The sequence below is a fragment of the Symsagittifera roscoffensis genome, chromosome 10 (assembly GCF_963678635.1).
Source record: "Symsagittifera roscoffensis chromosome 10, txSymRosc1.1, whole genome shotgun sequence".
Lineage (NCBI taxonomy): Eukaryota > Metazoa > Xenacoelomorpha > Acoela > Convolutidae > Symsagittifera > Symsagittifera roscoffensis.
Genome location: NC_087071.1, coordinates 7,239,205 through 7,257,678, shown reverse-complemented (window position 1 = coordinate 7,257,678; position 18,474 = coordinate 7,239,205). Strand labels below are relative to the sequence as shown.

At 41.0% G+C, this 18,474-nt stretch overlaps 1 protein-coding gene across 2 annotated transcripts in view; it reads right to left on the bottom strand.

Annotated features, from left to right (window-relative positions):
- Window positions 1-10,195: 10,195 nt before the first annotated feature.
- The window catches only part of LOC134855399 (serine/threonine-protein kinase ULK1-like), a 52,645-nt gene continuing 44,366 nt past the window's right edge, over window positions 10,196-18,474 (bottom strand). For both annotated transcript variants that reach the window (XM_063871908.1, XM_063871907.1), the window contains 2 exons: window positions 12,261-12,924; window positions 10,196-11,887 (listed from right to left, as the gene is read on the bottom strand). In XM_063871908.1, coding sequence (XP_063727978.1) covers window positions 11,340-11,887; window positions 12,261-12,900 — 1,188 coding nt within the window. In that variant the 5' untranslated portion in view covers window positions 12,901-12,924 and the 3' untranslated portion in view covers window positions 10,196-11,339. The remainder of the gene's footprint in view (window positions 11,888-12,260; window positions 12,925-18,474) is intronic.

The following is an 18,474-nucleotide window of genomic DNA, read 5'->3' as shown; positions in this document are numbered from 1 at the left end:
TTGAATGTGATGGGGCACCCACGTCTCGCTGTCCACACATTTATCAGATGATCACACGTTCCTTCCGCTGATGCTGTCATGCAAGGGGCTGCCTCTGCGTACTTTGTGAAATGATCAATCATCACCAGCGCTTGATTGTAGCCTCTGGCTGTTATGAATATTTTCTGATGATCGATTTGCACCACCTCGTTGAATCCTGACAACTCTATTGACTGCCGGGGGAATCTCAGTTTACTGGGGTCCTTCGCCTGTTGACATGACAAGCATGCCGATATCCATTTTTCACCGGCCTTTTTCAAGCCCGGCCATTCGAGCCGTTTCTGTATCCTTTTATACACTTTGACCACGCCATGATGGCCCATCTGGTCATGTGATTGAAAGAGCAATGTTGTTTGATACAACTGCGGTAGCACTATCTAATTGTATTTGTAAGGGTTTTGTCCTCTTCCTTGCACTTGCAGGCCACGATCCTGTCTTTGTTCAATTGTAATAAATCCTTCCTCTTCAGGTAAAATTGCTTCAAAATCTTATAGCTGTCTTCCTCTAGATCTGCTTCGTCAGGTGCTCCATTCTCGATCCATGTCTGTAGATTGCTTGTCAATCTGTCCTTTCGCTGAACCCTTTAGAGATCCGACAGTCGGTACCTGGCTTTCAGATAAGTCTTTACCACGTTTAATTGTCCGCTAATTACCTCCGCGGCATGGGCATCATCCATCAACTTAACACACCATATCTTTTTCAAGGGTGTTGCTTCCTGCACTGATGGTTCCAGATTGGTAGGGACGACCGTAGCATGCGGAAGTAATCTGGTCGATTGTTTCGACACTGCTATCTGTTCCAGCTCATCTACGGCATTACCCACTTCAGTGCCCTCCTCATCGGAGGTAAACCTGTCTCTGTCCGGGTCCTGATGCTTTTCCCGATCCAAGCCGCGCTGTTTCCATTCCACTAACAAGGAATGAATCATATTCTCTGAGACGTCAGAATTGGAAGTAGCTTCCGATGTGTTCTCCCAGGACTGAGTCCTCGAGTCATCATTCGAGCCGATGGACTTCACATCATTATATTCCAATTCGTCTGTGATGTTTCTCAACTCCCCTGACAATATTCTGTCCCTTGGTCTCTTTAAATTCGGCACCCCGGACAAAATTCTGTCCCTGGGTTGTCTTGAAATTGTCTCCCCGGACAAGCCGTCCTGTTCGGGCCCGAAAGTGCATGACTCCCAGGACAATTTTTCGTCCCCAGATGAACAGTTCGAGCACGACTCGAACTCTTCTTTGCATTGGTTAATTGAACCTTTCTCGTCACGCTGGATCTTGACTTGACCCTGACTTCCTCAGTGGTTTGGACATAGGTCGCTGCCCGATTTTCCTTGTACGGAGTCCTCAACAAGACATCTTTCGGCATCGAGTTCACTAGCTGGTTCACTATCGACCGGCAATCCCGTTCAACGTCTCGACTGCGGATGGTCACTGGCCTTCTCTCCGTTCTCTCAGTGATAGTCAACCGCTGCATGGTCTCCATCCACTCATGATAATGCCTATCCACTTCTCTATCTATTAAGTCTCGGAGCTTCCCCATGACGTCCGGCGCCACGTTCACTGTCCTATTTAGCAGGGCAATGCTGTTTACACCCAACCTGGTAAGCTCTTGCTGTACCAGATTCGATCGAACTTGCAAATCCAGCGGGACAGAATCACCCCTGGCCAACACTTTTATTTCAATTGCCATCTCCACTGGAAGTTCAGGATGTCCAGGTATGGGGTGCCCTGACTTGTCAAGCCACCGGGTGTGTGGCAGTTTGTCGTAGGTCTCCTTATCCGGAAAAAAAATCCATCTTTAACTTCTGCTTGATTGGCTTGCTTTTCCTCTAGTGGCTCATAAAATTGCGTCTTTTTGCTGTGGCTATCGGCATTCTGGTGCTTGTCACGGGTTCGATGCTCTTTGATCATGTGGTCTACGTCCAGACGCACGATCCAACGACCAATATAATTTTGATCCGTCAAATAGGTTTTCAGCCAGGCAAGAGCACGATTATCCACACGCAACTTGAAGGGAGCACTCCCTAAGTAGGTTCTGTATTTTTCCACGAAAGTGATCAGCGCGAACATCTCTGCTTTTGGTGCACGGTACTTCATTTCATTGTCGCTCAGGACCTTACTCCTTTAAGGTATTGGTCGGAGAACGGTTCTCCCGTTCAACTCTTGCTCTTGGTGAAGTATGCCCGATATCGCAACCACTGATGCGTCCGTGTTTAACACGAACATCTCATTTTTTGTTGGCATGCCGAGGACCGGCGCCTCGCAAAGTTCGCGTTCGATGTTTTCAAATGAGACTTGAGCTTAACCAGTCCATGTGAATTTTTTACCCTTGTTTCTCATCAACTGCTGCATGGGATATATCTTATCAGCATATCATTTGATAAACTCCCAATAATAGTTAGCGATCCCCAGGAAGCTCATCAATTGCGTGTCTGTCTTCGATGCCTTCCATGTCAATACCGCTTCGACGGCTTCGGGATCCGGTCTGATTCCATGCTTGTCCACAAGGCGGCCCAGATACTCTATGGAGTCTCTGAGAATTTTGCACTTGGAGGGTTTGCACTTCAGGCCAGCCTCTTCAATGCAACAAAAGACCTCGCCCAACCTCTCTATATGATCTTCTAGGGTTGGTGTTGCGATCACGACATCATCGACATAAGACATGATGAGGTTCCCGTATTCCTTGGTTACATTCGTGAGTGCCTGGCCATCAGCTGCTAAAATGTGGCCGTCGCGTTGCACAAACCGAACGGCATCCTTTTCCACTGGAACAATCCCAGTTGACATGCGAAGCCCGTTTTCTCCCGATCTTGCTTCCTGAGGGGCACTTGCCAGAACGCGGAGCCCAAATCCAATGTCGTGAAGAACTTCGCGTCTCCTAACTCGGAGAGGCTCTCATCGATGCGGGTAAGCGGGTATGCATCCTTTATCGTCACTGCGTTCAAGTAACGAAAATCACAACAAAATCTAAGTTGCCCCCTTTCTTTTTAGCCATGACCACGCCACAAGCCCATGGAGATTTTGACGGCTCGATCTGGTCGTATTCCATCAATATCTCGATTTTTTTCCTACACGCTCCAATTTATGTGGTGTCAATCTCCTCGCCCCTTCCCTATGAGGAACCGAGCCCTCTTCTATCTCGATCTCGTGTTGTACTAAATTGCAGCAGCCTATATCAGCCTTGTGCTTCGAAAAAACGTCTGCGTTCCGACTCAGCACCGCCCTGAGTGAATCCAATTCCTTATCCGATATTTTGCCTTTTAGATGTTCTATCTCAGGTAGGAGTGGTTGTTTGCTGCTTACTCTGTTTCTGTTGGTCTCTCAGGAAAACTTGAACAAGTAGACAATCCGTCGTCTGTCTCTGACTTCATTGAAAACAATTTCTTAGAAGAAATCATTTCATTTACCCTCTTCAATATACTCTTCTTGGTTGGCATGTAAGGGACCTTTAGTTACTTCAAACCTTTTAAAGTTCTCCACACTCTGAAAGTCTGTGATCAGAGGCAAATCGTAGCCAAGCTTCTTTCCTCGTTGTATCCTCACCGTGGTTGCCTCTGTCTTCAACAATATACTCAGACACAGTCTGTTCTGAGTGAGTGCGACGGTTCTTCCTAAAATAGCCAAGCTCTTACTGTTTGGATTTAGTACCAGACACACCTGTCTGTTACTACTGAGTTCATTCAAGTTCCTCATCCTAAATGTCTCCACTATGGCTTGATTTGGTTTTAACCTAATTTTCCGATCCAGAAAAATTGGCACCTTTGCTTGGTTAATTGTGATCTTGTTAAGAAGTTTCTTTTCATACTTCCTCTCACTGTCTTTGGTTCTAATCAAGCCGTCGTTGAGGTCAATCGTGGCATCGAAGTTGCGTACAAAGTCCCTTCCTAGGATGAATTGATCGAATTCGTCCAGACTTTCCACAACCGAAAAGCTTATCCAAAGGTGCCTTTCTCCTTACTGCAGTGATATTATTGGATCCGTCCTTTCACATAGATTGCGCCCTGATTGGCAGCTGCCAGTCTGATATTCGTCGGTATCAGATCCGACCAATCCGTATACTGACTGGCATGACGCTGACCACCGCTCCGGTGTCTAACAGTCCTTTCACAGAAAGTTGTCTGCCCTGCACATCTAGCACGTGCGCTGCCAGATCGGCTTCGCAGCCTATGTTAACTGCATCCGGTTCAAGCATGGCATTGTGTCCGATTCGTCGTACCTTAAGCTCTTCTCGACCAAGGTAGATCCGGCCTACTTGGTCACTTGCATCTGTCACGTGAGCTTTCGTGTAAATGTTAATGCCGTCCACATTCATCAGAATCGGATATGGGTCATGGACTTCGATGTAATGTCCATCTACTTTCATTAGTCTTGGAGCCCCTGTTGTGAGCAACACTCGCACTGCCCTAGAGTCCAATTTGGGATCCTTTTCTCTCAGGTAGTCCGCGTAGATGTCTAGGTGTAATAGCGTGATCTCGGACGGTTCACTCAAGTTCTTGACCTTCTGATGCCCTGCGACCGATACAATGGACATTATCTTTGTTCCTTCTTTCGTCATGCCAAAGGTTTTGCCCGATATAACATTTAAAGTTAGGCTCTGCTTTTTGGGTTCCTGTTTGTCCCCTTCTTTCGTCATTTTTCCGAGAACGTCATTTTTTTTACCGAAGCTCTGTGTTCTCCAGTTCCAATCTTACCCACTGCTCAAATTCTCTCATGGCTAGCTCCTGCTGAACATTCTGTAATGCACTTCGTGCCGCTAAGCCATAATCCACCTTGAGCGGGCCGGCTGACTCTGCCTCGAGGCTCGAGGCAATCGCCTCATCAGGTAAGTCTTCACCTTCTTCGCCGTGAATGTGACCGGTGTCACCTCTTTCTTCCGCGATTCAGCTTCATTCATCAAACGTGCTCGGCTAACCTTGACCCCTGAAAGCGTCTCTTTATGGCGGGGTTGCTTCGCGTCCACCACTGCATCCCAAAATTGAGTGCAACCCGACTTGAATTGTCCCTCTAAATTGCAGAAGAAACGTCTCAGTCCGTACTTCATTGTGAGTCCTCTCATGTACACTTCGTGGTCCTCGTCGGTCGCATCAGCGTCGTCCAGGAATTAGCCTATCGCTTTCATGTTTTGTTTGTTAGTAGAACAGGCGGAAACGTGCTGGTCCATCGAACCACAATTCGCACGCGACCTCCTCTTATCCATGTCGTCACGAGGTCTATAGCAACTGGAATTCGCGCCAGTGATTTTTCGCTGTAGTTGCCGTAATTGCTGTATTGATTTTCCGCCCTTGGTTTTATGAGCAAGGACTTACGCGACTTCGTGCGTAAGTCATCGGGCGTGGGTACCTGGTCCAGCGATAGGGTGAAGTGTCTGGCCAACATGGTTTTTAGCTCATCACTTTTTACTCCATCCATGAACATCGAGACGTCGGCCAATTTTCGCTCTGATATCATCTCCTCGGGGTTGCTCCTTCTTGGGGCGGGACGCTCTTCCCAATTGTCACCGTTCAAGACAACGTCTAGCTTCCGCATCATCAAGTCAGAAGTGGCATCTAGCCTTTTCTCCAGGCTAGTCATCGTATGAGCATAGATATTGCCATGATCGATCATCAGTCGCTCGATATCTCTTGTAATCCTATTTTCTCTTTCTTCTGACTCCTTGGTTGCTAGAGCCAAGCTGTCTGCTAGGCATTGATTGGTGTTCCGAATCAATTGGGCCTGATCGGTTCTCGCCTGTGAAATCACATCCATTAGCTCATCTCGCAACTTCTCTTGACCCTGCTGAGCTCTCTCTTCGACTCGATCTATTATCTTAGTCTTGTCCCGTCGCAGCTCCTCGAGGCCTGTCATTACGCCGGCAAATATGTCACTTATATCGCCAGCCGCCCCAGTACCGGAGTGAGACCCAGAGAAAGTGAGGTCAATCAAGGTTGTAGCCTGGTACTTGATGACCCGTCACCTCTCTGTGTGCCCATTGACATCGTCAGCCTGTCGAACGTCGAGGATGCTCCTATTGTCATCCCATCAGACATCGGCCTATTGGGCAAAGCTTTCTTGCTTTTTTCATTCCTCGGACTCGGTGTGAAGTCAACATCCGAATCCACTAGCCCCGGATGTTCATAGCTGGAAGATAATCCCTTAGTTCGAAGCGACGTTATGCGTTCATCGTACAAAGTCTTTCAATTCTTCTTGGTTTTCGAATTCGGCTGCTCCTCCCCTGGGCATATGCTCGACACCATCGCATTCTTGCCCTGTTTGACTAGAGAAGATTGTTCCTTCCTCCACCTATTGCTCTTTGTCTCTGATTTAGACATTCCCTTAAACAACAGTTCTTCTCGCGCGTCAACTTCGGAACGCTGCGAGGCCTCTTCGGTTCTTCCAACTTCCTCCCGTTCACGGTCCTCGCCTGGCTCTTCCAGGTCTGCATGATGGTGGTAGTCGGGTCGGGTCAGTGTTTGCTCCCCTTCCTCAAAAGGGTCCAATGGTGTCTCGCTCCCCGGCCCGGCCCGGCCTCGGCACTTCGCCCTTGATTGCCATCGAGGTTCTTCTCGCTTCTCATTTTCATTCCGCTCGGTGAAAGACCACCTTGACCTTAAGTCGTTGCGTCGTCAGCAAATTGTCAGACACGTTGCTAATCGAGGATTGGCTGCACCGTAATTTAAACTTGCGCGTGCTTCCCTTGCTCTGTCTGGGAATCCTAGTTGTCACTCCTAACGAGTCTCTACGCTGCATATTTAGCGACAATGCACAAGTACCACAAATAAATTTGAAGTAATTTGCTTAACGCTGCTTATTCGACTTCCTCAATATCAAAAATACTCTTTCGATTTTTTAGTGATGCTATTAGGGACTCAGCTAAAGTTACACACAGGGCCTGCTTAGTGTTAGGATAATGCTAAATCCACTCAGCTACCTAGTACAAAAGTATCACAAAACTTCACAAGATACAACCAGTATACAAAACATAATTGATAATCAGATAAGAATATCTTATAGGTGACAGCGATCTCTCGTTCAGAATCACTTTACTGCCACAGACGTATCAAATCACTGCTTTGTTTAAAATCATACAATTTTTTATGAAAGAGCAGTGATGATTCAGGAATCGATGAAAATAACTTAGTCCTAAAGAAAAAGACTACCCGCGATTGGAACACTCAAAACGAACGAAGTCCAGGACACTATCTTCTCAAGTGAGTGTGTCTTGCCTAATACACTCACCGGGGTCTTCTTTTAGGTGTCCTGCGGTTGCCTGAGCTGTCCTACTAAGTAGCTCAAGGCAACCTCTGATCGAAATTTTCTAAAGTCTAAGAAAAAGCTCTCCCACACCCGGACCACTCCAAGTGCACGAGAGCGGGGAAAAACCTTTCTTCTCAAGTGAGTTTGTGCTGCCTTATACACTCACGGAAGTCTTCTTCTATATAATCCTGGGTTGCCCGCGTTTTCCTATTAAGTATCTCAAGGCAACCACACAATCAAAATAACAATAAACAAAATTAGGTTCGGGTACTTCTGATGAACCCGATCTAGATTCCAAAGTTGGTCGCGAATTTCCGGGTAAACCGGGCTTCTATGTTCCTAATATGTACACCCCGTTGGTAGTTGATTTTTTATTCTGAACTTAATTGGATATTCACTCCAGATCTTCACTAAGAATCTTCAGATCTTCACTTAGGAGGGTTGTTAAGACTCTTAGCTTACACCGGAAGGTTACTTCGAAGGGTACCTTAGTCACCTAAGTAACTTCGGAGGGACCTTAGTCACCTAAGTAACTTCGGAGAGTCTCCTCAAATTCACTAAGGAGGGTCAATAAGAGGCTTAATACGCTCCGGAGGGTTGCTTCTGAGGGTTCCTTCAAAACACTAAATTTCTCAAGTCTCACTTAGAGGGTCTCCAATCAGTCTCCGAAAGTGCCAAAACAGGCTAAATTTGTTCTGGGGTCTTATTTCATCTTCCTCGGATGGTTGCGTGGAATATTTTTGCTAAGGAGGGTTGCTAAGAGGCTTAGTTGACTCCAGAGGGTTGCTTCGGGGGTTCCCCAAAAATCAAGAAAACGGAGGATTTTACCGCCGTAAGGCCTCCGATTGGAGTCTAACTTACTTAAAACTAGGTTGGCTGACTCGGTCAGCCTTCCCAGTAGGATAAAAAGGTGATTTATAAAAATTTTTGCCGTTCGGTTAGGGAACACGATTTTTGGAACACGTCGGTCACAATTTGGAAAATGTCGGTCAGCTTGCCACTCTACTCTCCGGTCACTGGCAAAATCACCATTAACGTGCTTAAATACTCAAACAACCCTCCAGGGAGGGTACCTGACCCACCAGCAAAACATTCAATATTTCGATCAGAAATGATATAAATCAATCTGAAACAGCACTAAATGTGAAGGTCAGATCACATCTCGTCGAGAAATAACATATAAACTGTCACTTTATGTTTTTTTTTTTTACTGTTTTTGGTATTTTTTGGATTTTTTTATTGTTTTTTGCACTTTTTGTTTTCAAGTAAATTTGTTTTTTGGGTTTTTCTTGGTAATATACTTTTTTTGTTCGGTTTTACGCTTTCTCTTTAATTGCTTTTTGGTCCTGGGACCTTGGGATAAGCCGGCTCATGACTTCCCACCTAGCCCTCCGGCGCGTAGAAAAAGTACATTTAGACGAATGGCTGGTGTCAGCTACCCGATTTCTACTCGTTTTTCACCGTCTAGGCCTAGCCAGTTGATTTTCTGGTATGTTTAGGGCTAAGTAAAACGTTTTAGTCTTTAGGCCATCAGTCAAACGACTTTTAATCAGCTTACGTTTACATGCGAAGATAACCACATAGCTGGGTCTCGGAACCCCAGACTACATGATTATCATTAAAAACACGGCTTGAATATCCTATTTTACTATGTTTTTGGTGACAGTTCTATATTAAATTCATTGGAGGTGGATTGACTCTTTCTTCTTCCCAGCTACTCATATTCTAAAATAACAATCAATACAGGTGTTAACTCAAATGTTTATGACATCAGAGTAGCTAAAAAGTTAGGCTACTACAGTCCTTCACGATATGATGGTCTCTGGGGGCCGAGCCTCTGATTCCGCGCTTTCTCTGTAACAACGTCGTTATTTCTCCAAATTCTTGGCACGGGAGGGTACTGCTCTTTCCGTCCGCCCCACCGAAGCCTCATTTCCTTCTATTGGTTTCAATTACTCGTCTTTTCTTGCGTGATCGTCACGATAAGAGGCTTCGTCTTTCTTTCTTTTTCTTCTGACTGTCTTGCACTTGTTATTTCGGTTGTTGTTTTTTGTCACTTTTCGGTTGTTTGAATTTTTCGTCGTCATTCGAAATTTTCTAATTTTCTCATATTAATTTTTTTTCAGCAATATACGATCACTAAGGCCTCTCTAGTCGTTTTCGTGCTGTAACGGAAGGTTCCGCTGTGCCAATCCGGGGAAATGGCACAATGTACTAATTTTGAGGGGGAGAGCGCGCCAAAAAACCTGATGAAAAAAGGCGCCAAAATTTTCCAAAAAGTGCCCAAAAACTGCTTTTTGACCTGTTTTTTTCAAAAATTTGCCTGCGGCTCAGAAAATCGGACAAAACAGCGTCTTTTAAGTGGTTTAGAAGAGCTCGGAAAATCAATTTGGTCGATCTAAAAAAACGTCCTCAATTTTTTTGAATTTTTTTGAAAATCCGCCCCCTCCTCTCGTGAAAATCCTAGATCCTCCCCTGAACTAGTTGTTTCTTCCATAATAGTCGTTTGTTCGATAATTTCAACTGAAATTTTAGGGGCATTTATTGTTTTTTTCATTATGGAAATATCAAAAAAAGAGACAAAATTTACCAGGGAAGGTTACTAAGGTTACAATTATAAAACCTGAAAAAATAAAAACCTAAAATTTTTCTAAAAAACGAAATCATAGTTTATATTTTGTTCCAGTTTGGTAGTGGAAATAAAACAAAGATATATTGTATAAACTCCAATGAACCAAAAAACTATTAATAGTGTTAAAAAATATTTATGAAGACGGTTTGTGTTCTTAGTTGTATCCTTCCTTCAATCAATTTTTTTTTCAAAAACTCCAAATAAACATGGAAAATTGAAAGAAAAAACAGTATCTGCTCAGAAAATTCTAGCGCACAAGCTGAAAAGATTTTTAAAATTCATTTTCTGATAATTCTATGTACAGTCATCTATTACACACCAGATTAATTTTTGCAGTTTTTACTACATAAAAACAATTTCTAAATTAATTATCAACCCGAGTAGTCAAAATAAGCACAAGAACATAACTTTTAGTTATCTAATTTACAAGACTACCTCAAAATCTGCAGTGATCAAGCATTAAAATTACATCATAAAAACGAAAAATTATCAATCAACTTGTTTTGAGGCACTTCACTAAAATATAGCACTCCATTAGTATAATTTTAAATTTCCAAACTGTTTGTTCTATCTGTTATGAAACAGAAGTGTTTCAGTGTATTAAAAACATGTGAGCGCCGATGAACGTTTACGTATTGCTTTATCCACAATTATAGCTCAATTTATAGCTCGATTTGCAGCAGGCTACCACAGGCATTTTTGAACTTATATATTATTATTGCAAAGAAATTTGTTGGTCGTGAATCAATCAGTCAGTTTGTTTGAGTTGTTCAATTACAGTTAGCAAAAGCTCGAATTAGAACGTGGCAGAAGTTCAATTGTGACAAGAGATAATTGATCATTTTTGAAGTTGTAAAACAGCCACGTCATTGCGATGAGCGATATTGAGTACGAATTCAATAAAAAACTGTTCACAATGAAATTAAATCAGTTGATCGAATGATTGGTTTCATGGTAAATACACATAGCCTCTCATAGTCTTAGTAGTTTGAAATCGACTATTTGATTTTAGGTAGAAACAATGAGATATCTTTTTCTGTTTTTCAACTAGTTAAATAGTGGTAAAAATGATTACGTGTTAATGATGGAAATACACCATGACCATCTGGCTCAGATGAGCGTTTACTGTCCCTAGTGAGTTACTACACAGTTCGAGAGAGATTACTTGAATAAACGAGTTTAAAAGGGGTTACACACAATGGGTTTACACAATAACTAACTCTAAGTAACATTTGCACTGCGCAAAGTGAGTAAAAGGATGGGAGATGTGTATGTGTATTTAATACTCACAGTGAGTATGGGTACGAAGTGGTGTGTAAATGCATGTAATCATGACAGATTGAGTAAATTGGGTGCATCGGGAAGGATATGTTTATGCATGATGATGGCAGGTGGAGATGAAGAAGGAGAGTTGGGACATGTATGGCGGACAGTCAGTTGGAGAGGTAGACATCAATGAAATATTTATCACTAGATTTATAGATATTGCTAAAATTACTATGATCGAACCATTCAGACCAACCATAACCAGTTTCCCTTTCCCACACTTCGATGGTTAACCAGTGGAGTGAATCTCTGTTCAAACGAGACTCCACCTCCTCAGCCACTCTATCTACACTGCAGTTACTATTAGCTCCACACATGTCACTCTTACCCACATCGTCAACTATCTTCACAGCCTTCTTTTTATCTTCATCTGTACATTTCCCTCCTCTGTCTCTCAGTTTGGATGTGGCCACTTTATACAGATACATGTTATGTGTGCACTCTGGGTCATTCCTCCACTCGGCCATTTCTCCAAATCCATCCAGTCTGTACTTTAAGCTGTACTTGAGGTCTTTGGGTGCAGTATGGACAAACCAAGTGTACAATGGGTAGGAACTGCTCAGCATATCTATCACCTCATGGCGCGTATCATGAACATCCAATCCACTCTTGCCACAATCAACCATTTTTGAGTACGCTTTCTGCTTCCACTCGGCTGAAAAAAAAACACTTTTTATTACATGTGTCCCACTAGTCTCACATTGTGAATCAGCCAATGTTAGAGTGGCTTAACTTACGTTTTTTTTACAAGATCCGGGGTAAACAAAAACAACCCTTCGCAGCATTTTAACTGTGCTTCAAAACCATCGACAAGTCTCAACCCCTAACAGAAACTCATCGATTAATTGCCAAAGAATTAGTTTTTTTTTGTGCTGGGTATAAATCGGCCATCTCTGGATGAAGTTCTTTTTTTAGAGGTGTTTTCTGTATAATAATAATTTACTCTTAATATTTATATAGATAAATCGGCTGGCAGTATCTGTAATAAGAATTCAGCCTTTCATACGGTGAAACCGTATGAAGCAAACCTTCAGTTTTCTGGGTTGGCGCCGTCGCATGTTGACACGGTACCGTTGGGTGCTGCGGCGTTTTGAGGAAAGGATGATTAGTCACTGACTTGTAGCTCCCTCTTTTCTCAGGTACCACTTGCAACATTTGCCTCAATAAGTCTTTCAAGAATCCCGAAGTTTCTCCCGAAATATCCAATTTCAGATCTCCTTTACCATTGCTTTTGTAATTAGTCATAAGATTTGGCAAGTCCAAAAAGTCGAAAGGAAGTTTTCCCATCATACACTCGTACAGGATTACGCCCAGTGACCAAATATCAGCTTTGGAGTCGTACTTTGATTGACACATGATCTCCGGTGCCATGTAGGCGAGCGTTCCGCAACCTGTTCCGAGCAACTGATTCTTTTCCATCTGCTTTGCTAGCCCAAAATCGGCTATTTTTAGAACACACTGATCTGGATCAATGTCTGCGCTTTGAAGAGCTTCATCTGATTCGATTAAAATGTTCTGAGGCTTCAAATCGCGGTGAATGATGTTCTGGGAGTGTAGGTATCCAAGACCGGCGACTACTTGTTTCAAGAATGCTTGAATGACCGGTTCCGTGAGTTTGTGGACTTTACTCAGTATTTTGCTAAGATCTCCACCTTTGCAGAACTCCATGACAAGATATATGCATGCATCCGTCTGCGAACAAAAATATAAAACACTATTTTAAGCATTGAAGTTATTTACGAGGCTATAACTTGCAACTTTTAGCTAGTTTAGAAACAAAATTTCATAAAGAAGAACCAATAATTGTTTCGGCATTATTACAATTTTGAATTCGTTTCGCTTAATTTCTCCTAGAAATCAGTCGATCGCCCTTTACGAATATCAACTAAGGTTTCTTTCTTTGAATTATTTCACAATCCTTGGAATCTAAAAGTTCACTTGAAAAACAATGTGAAAAAATTAGTTTCTTAATTTTGGCTGATACGATAAAAGTTTACATTTAAAAAACTTTTGACTGTATTTCTTGAGGTTTTTTTTACCTTTTCAAAACTATTCATCATGAAGGAAACTGATTTGGTCAGTGGAGTTGAAACGATAAACAAATACGGCAGAGTTGCGAGTAGAGCTATAAATATGAATGATACATGAATGTTTTTTTGATGGAAATTTGAGCAACAAGGGGCGAAGGCGAACTATTTTATGACTTCGGAAAAAAAAATCCATAATAAGCGGAAGGTGGATAGCTCAAACGTATACGATCAAAAAAGCGTTCTGTTGCCTACTTCATCTTACGAGCATGATACTCTCAACATGCAATAGCAAGAACTGTTTTGTTCAAAAGAGAATTGCAGATGAAATTTTTCTAAAGTTTGAAGAAAATTGTGCCTTGCAGTATTATAGAAATACGAAAGTGGGATGGGGGTAACCTCTACGGCGATGATTGGGTATAGAATATACCTAATGATCTCTATGCAAATATTTTGTCCTAATGATCTATTTAAAGTAAAATATTTGAAGCTAATGATCCCTAAATAAAGTTAATGATCTCTAATGATCCCTATCTATAATTTATATACTTAATGATCCTTTTGTGAAACTTGTGTGGGTTAACAACAAAATCGTTCTATGCACTGAGGCGATATATTCTTTCTTTTTGCCGCAAATAGCTCGGCAAGCTATGCTGTGTTCCAAATGAACTAAAAGTGTGCCATGCGTTTGGCTGTTGAAGTTCTTTGTGATTTAGTTCTTTCAATGTTTCTTCAAAGTGTAGGGTCTTAATGAAAATAGAAAATAAGTGAAATGATTGAATTATCTACACAAAATTATGAGAAAAAGCCACTTAAGGCACCAAAAGCAGTTTGGGTTCATTTCCAATACAAAAACTCTCGAAACCACTCCAGATAACAATTGGTGAAATAGTCAATTAATAGGTTTATGAAAAGAAGAAATGAAAAGAATCAATTAGTTTTTTAAAATGAGCAGTTAAAGAGAAAGCTTGTGAGTTAGAAAACCTTTCATCATAGAATCCATGTATATGAAATCAGAAGCCTAATTTCGTTGATCAGTTGATTGAAATGTATAAGAAAAAAGTCATGTAAAGTAAATAATAGTTTATTGAAAAGCATATGGCTTAGGAAACATTCGATTATTGTGTCTGTTTGATCTGTTTTTGTATGAAAATAATGTCAGAACTTGCACCTAACTTGTTACCATATAATTGAAGATAGAATAAAGTTTTTTGGGGTCCGAGTAGAGGAAAATGCACGGCGCTCGACTCGCAGACAAAAGGCGGCGTTTCGAAATCCGTCCGGAAATTGTACTGAAAGGAGGCCCCATTTGCTGATGATATCCCTTCATAGATCGATTTTGTATTTTTTTTACTTTGATAGTAGCCTAACTTACTGCTATCTAGTTAACAAGTGGGTAAAATTGTCAATTACTAAAACATTGTTGTGTTCAAACTGAAACTGAAATTTGTACATATAAGCCATATTAAAAAGTTGATTAAAGGGAAAGCAGGTGAATTAGAAACATTTCAAAACATGTAAATTATGTAAACAGAATCGGAAGAATAACGAAGTTTGTATCATCAATTAAATGTGTAATACAAAAACAAAAAGACCGCATATGGTAGAGTTTGAGTCTTGCATGGGGAAGTTTGCCATCAATTCAGTGACTTGATAGAAATTTTCGTTCAATCGTTTATATAGACTAGTGTACTGCCAAAAAGGAAGATCTAGAGGATCAGCAAATTATAAAACATTTCTTCTGTTACAAATCTTAATCCATTGTGTCCCAGGAGAATCTGATTTTGAAGTGTTCACAATCAAAAAGGTATTTTTTGGGATGGGAGGTGGGAAAATTTCGGCTGCAAGTACTCCAAGAAACTTTTTTTTCAGATGTTTACAACTCTGAATGAGATCTTGCAACTGAATTTCATCCATTTTCAGACCGTCGAAGTTGGAAGGACGTTCTATGTATCTTTGTGGCCGGACGTAAAAAATACATTGGATAAGCATTATGACCAGCTGTTGCAAGAAATGTTTTGGTAACTTCTTCTTGATTTGGGTATTTCGAAGGAGTTTTGATCAAATTTCAGTCAAATTTCAGTAATGCTTCGCAGCAACTTCAGATATAATGAGAAAGTCATCTTGAGAGCGCCTGTAGGAAAATCGGAGGGTAAAACAGCTCAACAAATGCTTGTCACAGGTGACGAAATCAACTCCAGCTGGTCCGTAAAACCAATTTCTCACAAGTCGCGGACCAGTTCTCGTTGAGATGTGAAACCAGCTGCGTGTACTATCGCAGCAAGATTGTTTTCAAAATGATATCCCTGACACTTGAGCCATGTGTCCTTGGCTCTTTTGCTGTTTGAATATTTTGTTCCAATAAAGTTTTATGCGCAAATTTATTTTTGGGATTTGAGGTTTTGAGTCGATTAGCACAGATGGTACAGTCAGAGAAAAGGAAATACAGGGAGTTAAATACGATGATTGGTGAGTCAGACACAGAAGAATCGGTGTTCTCGTATCTCAGATGAGCTTCATTTGCTTGTGTTACTGTGCATTGTATTTCCAAACAGATTTTTTGCTGGTGAACAATGTTGTTACGGTCATCGGTGATTTCAAATTCAAGCATTGGTCCATTTGGTGAGTAGACTTGTCCAATTTTTTTAATCAAAAACGTTTTCAAATGTAATCCAAAAAGATGGTTTTTTAAACAAAATCAGGGTGGCTTCATTGGGTAAAAATTTAGCGATCATTTTTCATGTTTGAGCACAAAACCTGCTCGACTTAGCGCTGCTCTGTTTTTTTTTGAATGGTTGTTTTTTTTTGAGCTCCTACTGACCTTTTTCTACGTAATCCATTCATTTGTATCTTTTGACGACATCTACCACCACCGAGTTGTTTTCTTGTAGTTCTTGTGACAGTGTTTTTCAATGTTTGCTTACGAGATTTTTCTTCTATATCGACATCAATCAGTTCTGGCGCTGCACTCATCAAAAGTTCTCTGCCCAATTTTTTGGTAGCCAGTAGAGTAATCCGTCGTGCAAACGGTATAACAATACTACCAATACCAGCAGCCAAAGCGCCAAATCCACAGTCCGTAGTGTTAGGAGAAATTAGGAAGTGAAGCTAGCTTCGCATAACTTTGCTCCATTGGTTTTCAATCAAAGCGCTTGAATTTTGAAGTCAACAAAACTTTACCAGTTCCTGCAAAGGGCACACGTCTTCCAGTTTCTGTGAGCAATTGTACCGTTTGGATTGTACGGATGAAGTGAATGATTTTTTGAAGCCTAAGTTAGTGGAGTTTTTTTGATGATAAGGTTCAATGCTGCAGGTACTTCCGTTTTTGATGTGTCTACTTGAATCAAGGAAGCCCAACAATGGGCCTTTGCATCTCCAACAGTTTGGTATTGAATAATGACAAAAAAGACAAAAATTAGACTAGTCACACTAAACAAGTCACGTGGGAAATGAGATTCGTACAATTCGCTTCTTCCCTTCTCGCCAAGCTTTGCATTGTAGCCTATCAAACTCGGTATTCAAGGACTTGGGAATGAAATTCGTTCATTTGGATTCTTCCAAATACTTATGCTTTTCGTAATTTTCAACATTTTGAAACAATGTTTTAATAAAATGTACTCTCCTGATTTGATAAAAAATTTTCATCATAATAAGGTCTAGAAATTGTATTCCGGTCGCCAGCGTTCGATTTACTGGCTACTACTTCGGATGCTCTGACGTACGTAACTTCTTTATCAGTAACATTGTTTAATTTCGTTGGGAAAATTATTTCTGAGAGAACATTTTCCAATCTCCGTCCATACATGCGAGTATATGTTTTACGAAACAATCCATACTTGTATTAGATTTTTGAGATCTCAGAAATTTTTTTCGGCGAGAATCCACGTCAAGCATTTGTTAAGTTTTTTACGCTTCCAAACGCAGCTGGAACTTTCGTGCACAGTAATTTGAGTTTCTTTTCTTCGCTGATAGTAGGATTTCTATTCTTTTGTTGACGTCGCAAACAACTCTAAACTGCTATCATAGTTTTTATCATCGTCGTCGTTTGTGGAGAAAAATTGTTTTTTACGGGTTTTCTTTTGTCGGAGTGCTTGGTTTTGGGTTTGAGAGTTGCCGATCGAGTCTTCGAAGCGGAGGGTTTTGATCTCTTCGATTCATCATTTGTCGGATTGTCGGAGACAAAGGAAGACAATGAGGGCTTAGCTGCTTCAATTTTAAGCGAGCGGAGAATCTATTCGGCATAAGTGTTGGACTCTAAGGTTCTAAGGTGTTGGACTCTAAGGATCAACATTCAGTTCTTTCAATATTTGTAGAAAAAATACTCCCTCAAGTTTTTTTGTGTTTTGTTGTATAACGTACAAAAAAGATTCAGTTTTAACGCATGTCGGCTTCCCTTGAATTAAAACAGATCAGTCAACATCTAAATTCGGGGATTCAACTTCGAACAACTGCTTTAATACGAGCACTTTCCATTTTGTTAGCTTCCATTAGCGATTTTCCATTAATCTTTTCATCGTCTTTTTCTACTCTCTTTGAACTTGTTTGCTGCAGAGAAATGTCTGATTCAACATCTTTTTCTGCTTCATCATCATCATCTCTACTGAATTTTGTAGGAGCAGTTAGATTTTTCTTTTGAAGATTTGTTTCTTTTATATTAGGGGTTAAAAGAATAGGAGTTGTGTTTATGGTGGTGGGTGTCATGCCTGGTATTTCGTTCACGAAATCGCTTTAAATAAATGATTTGAGATGATTTGTCATTAAACGATGGATTATGAAGGATTTGAGATTGTGGTACAGTTTTCTCATCTGGAGCTTATGGTTTGAGAGGAATGAGGAAGCTGGAGCTTATGTTTTACGAGGAATGAAATCACCATCATACATGACTAAGTTTCTTGTTTCTCAAATAATTTCACGATCTTCGATTGATTCATCCTTTGAAATATTGTTTGCCTAAACTTTTCGTTTTTATTGGATACTGAATTTAATGTCAATAAATTTTTTAATGGTACTTTCTTACTCGAGATGAAATTTTTGTTAGCTGGTACATGCCCAATAAAAATTATTACAAAACAATCCCAAAGAAATCTAATAGAATTTGAATCAGCTCTTAGCAAAATTGATCTACAATGGTGACTATTGAGTGTTTGCTTCAATATACAAGAACTGTTCTCTCTCAGTTTCAAGAGATGTGAGGACTGCTTTTGAGGGTGGTAAA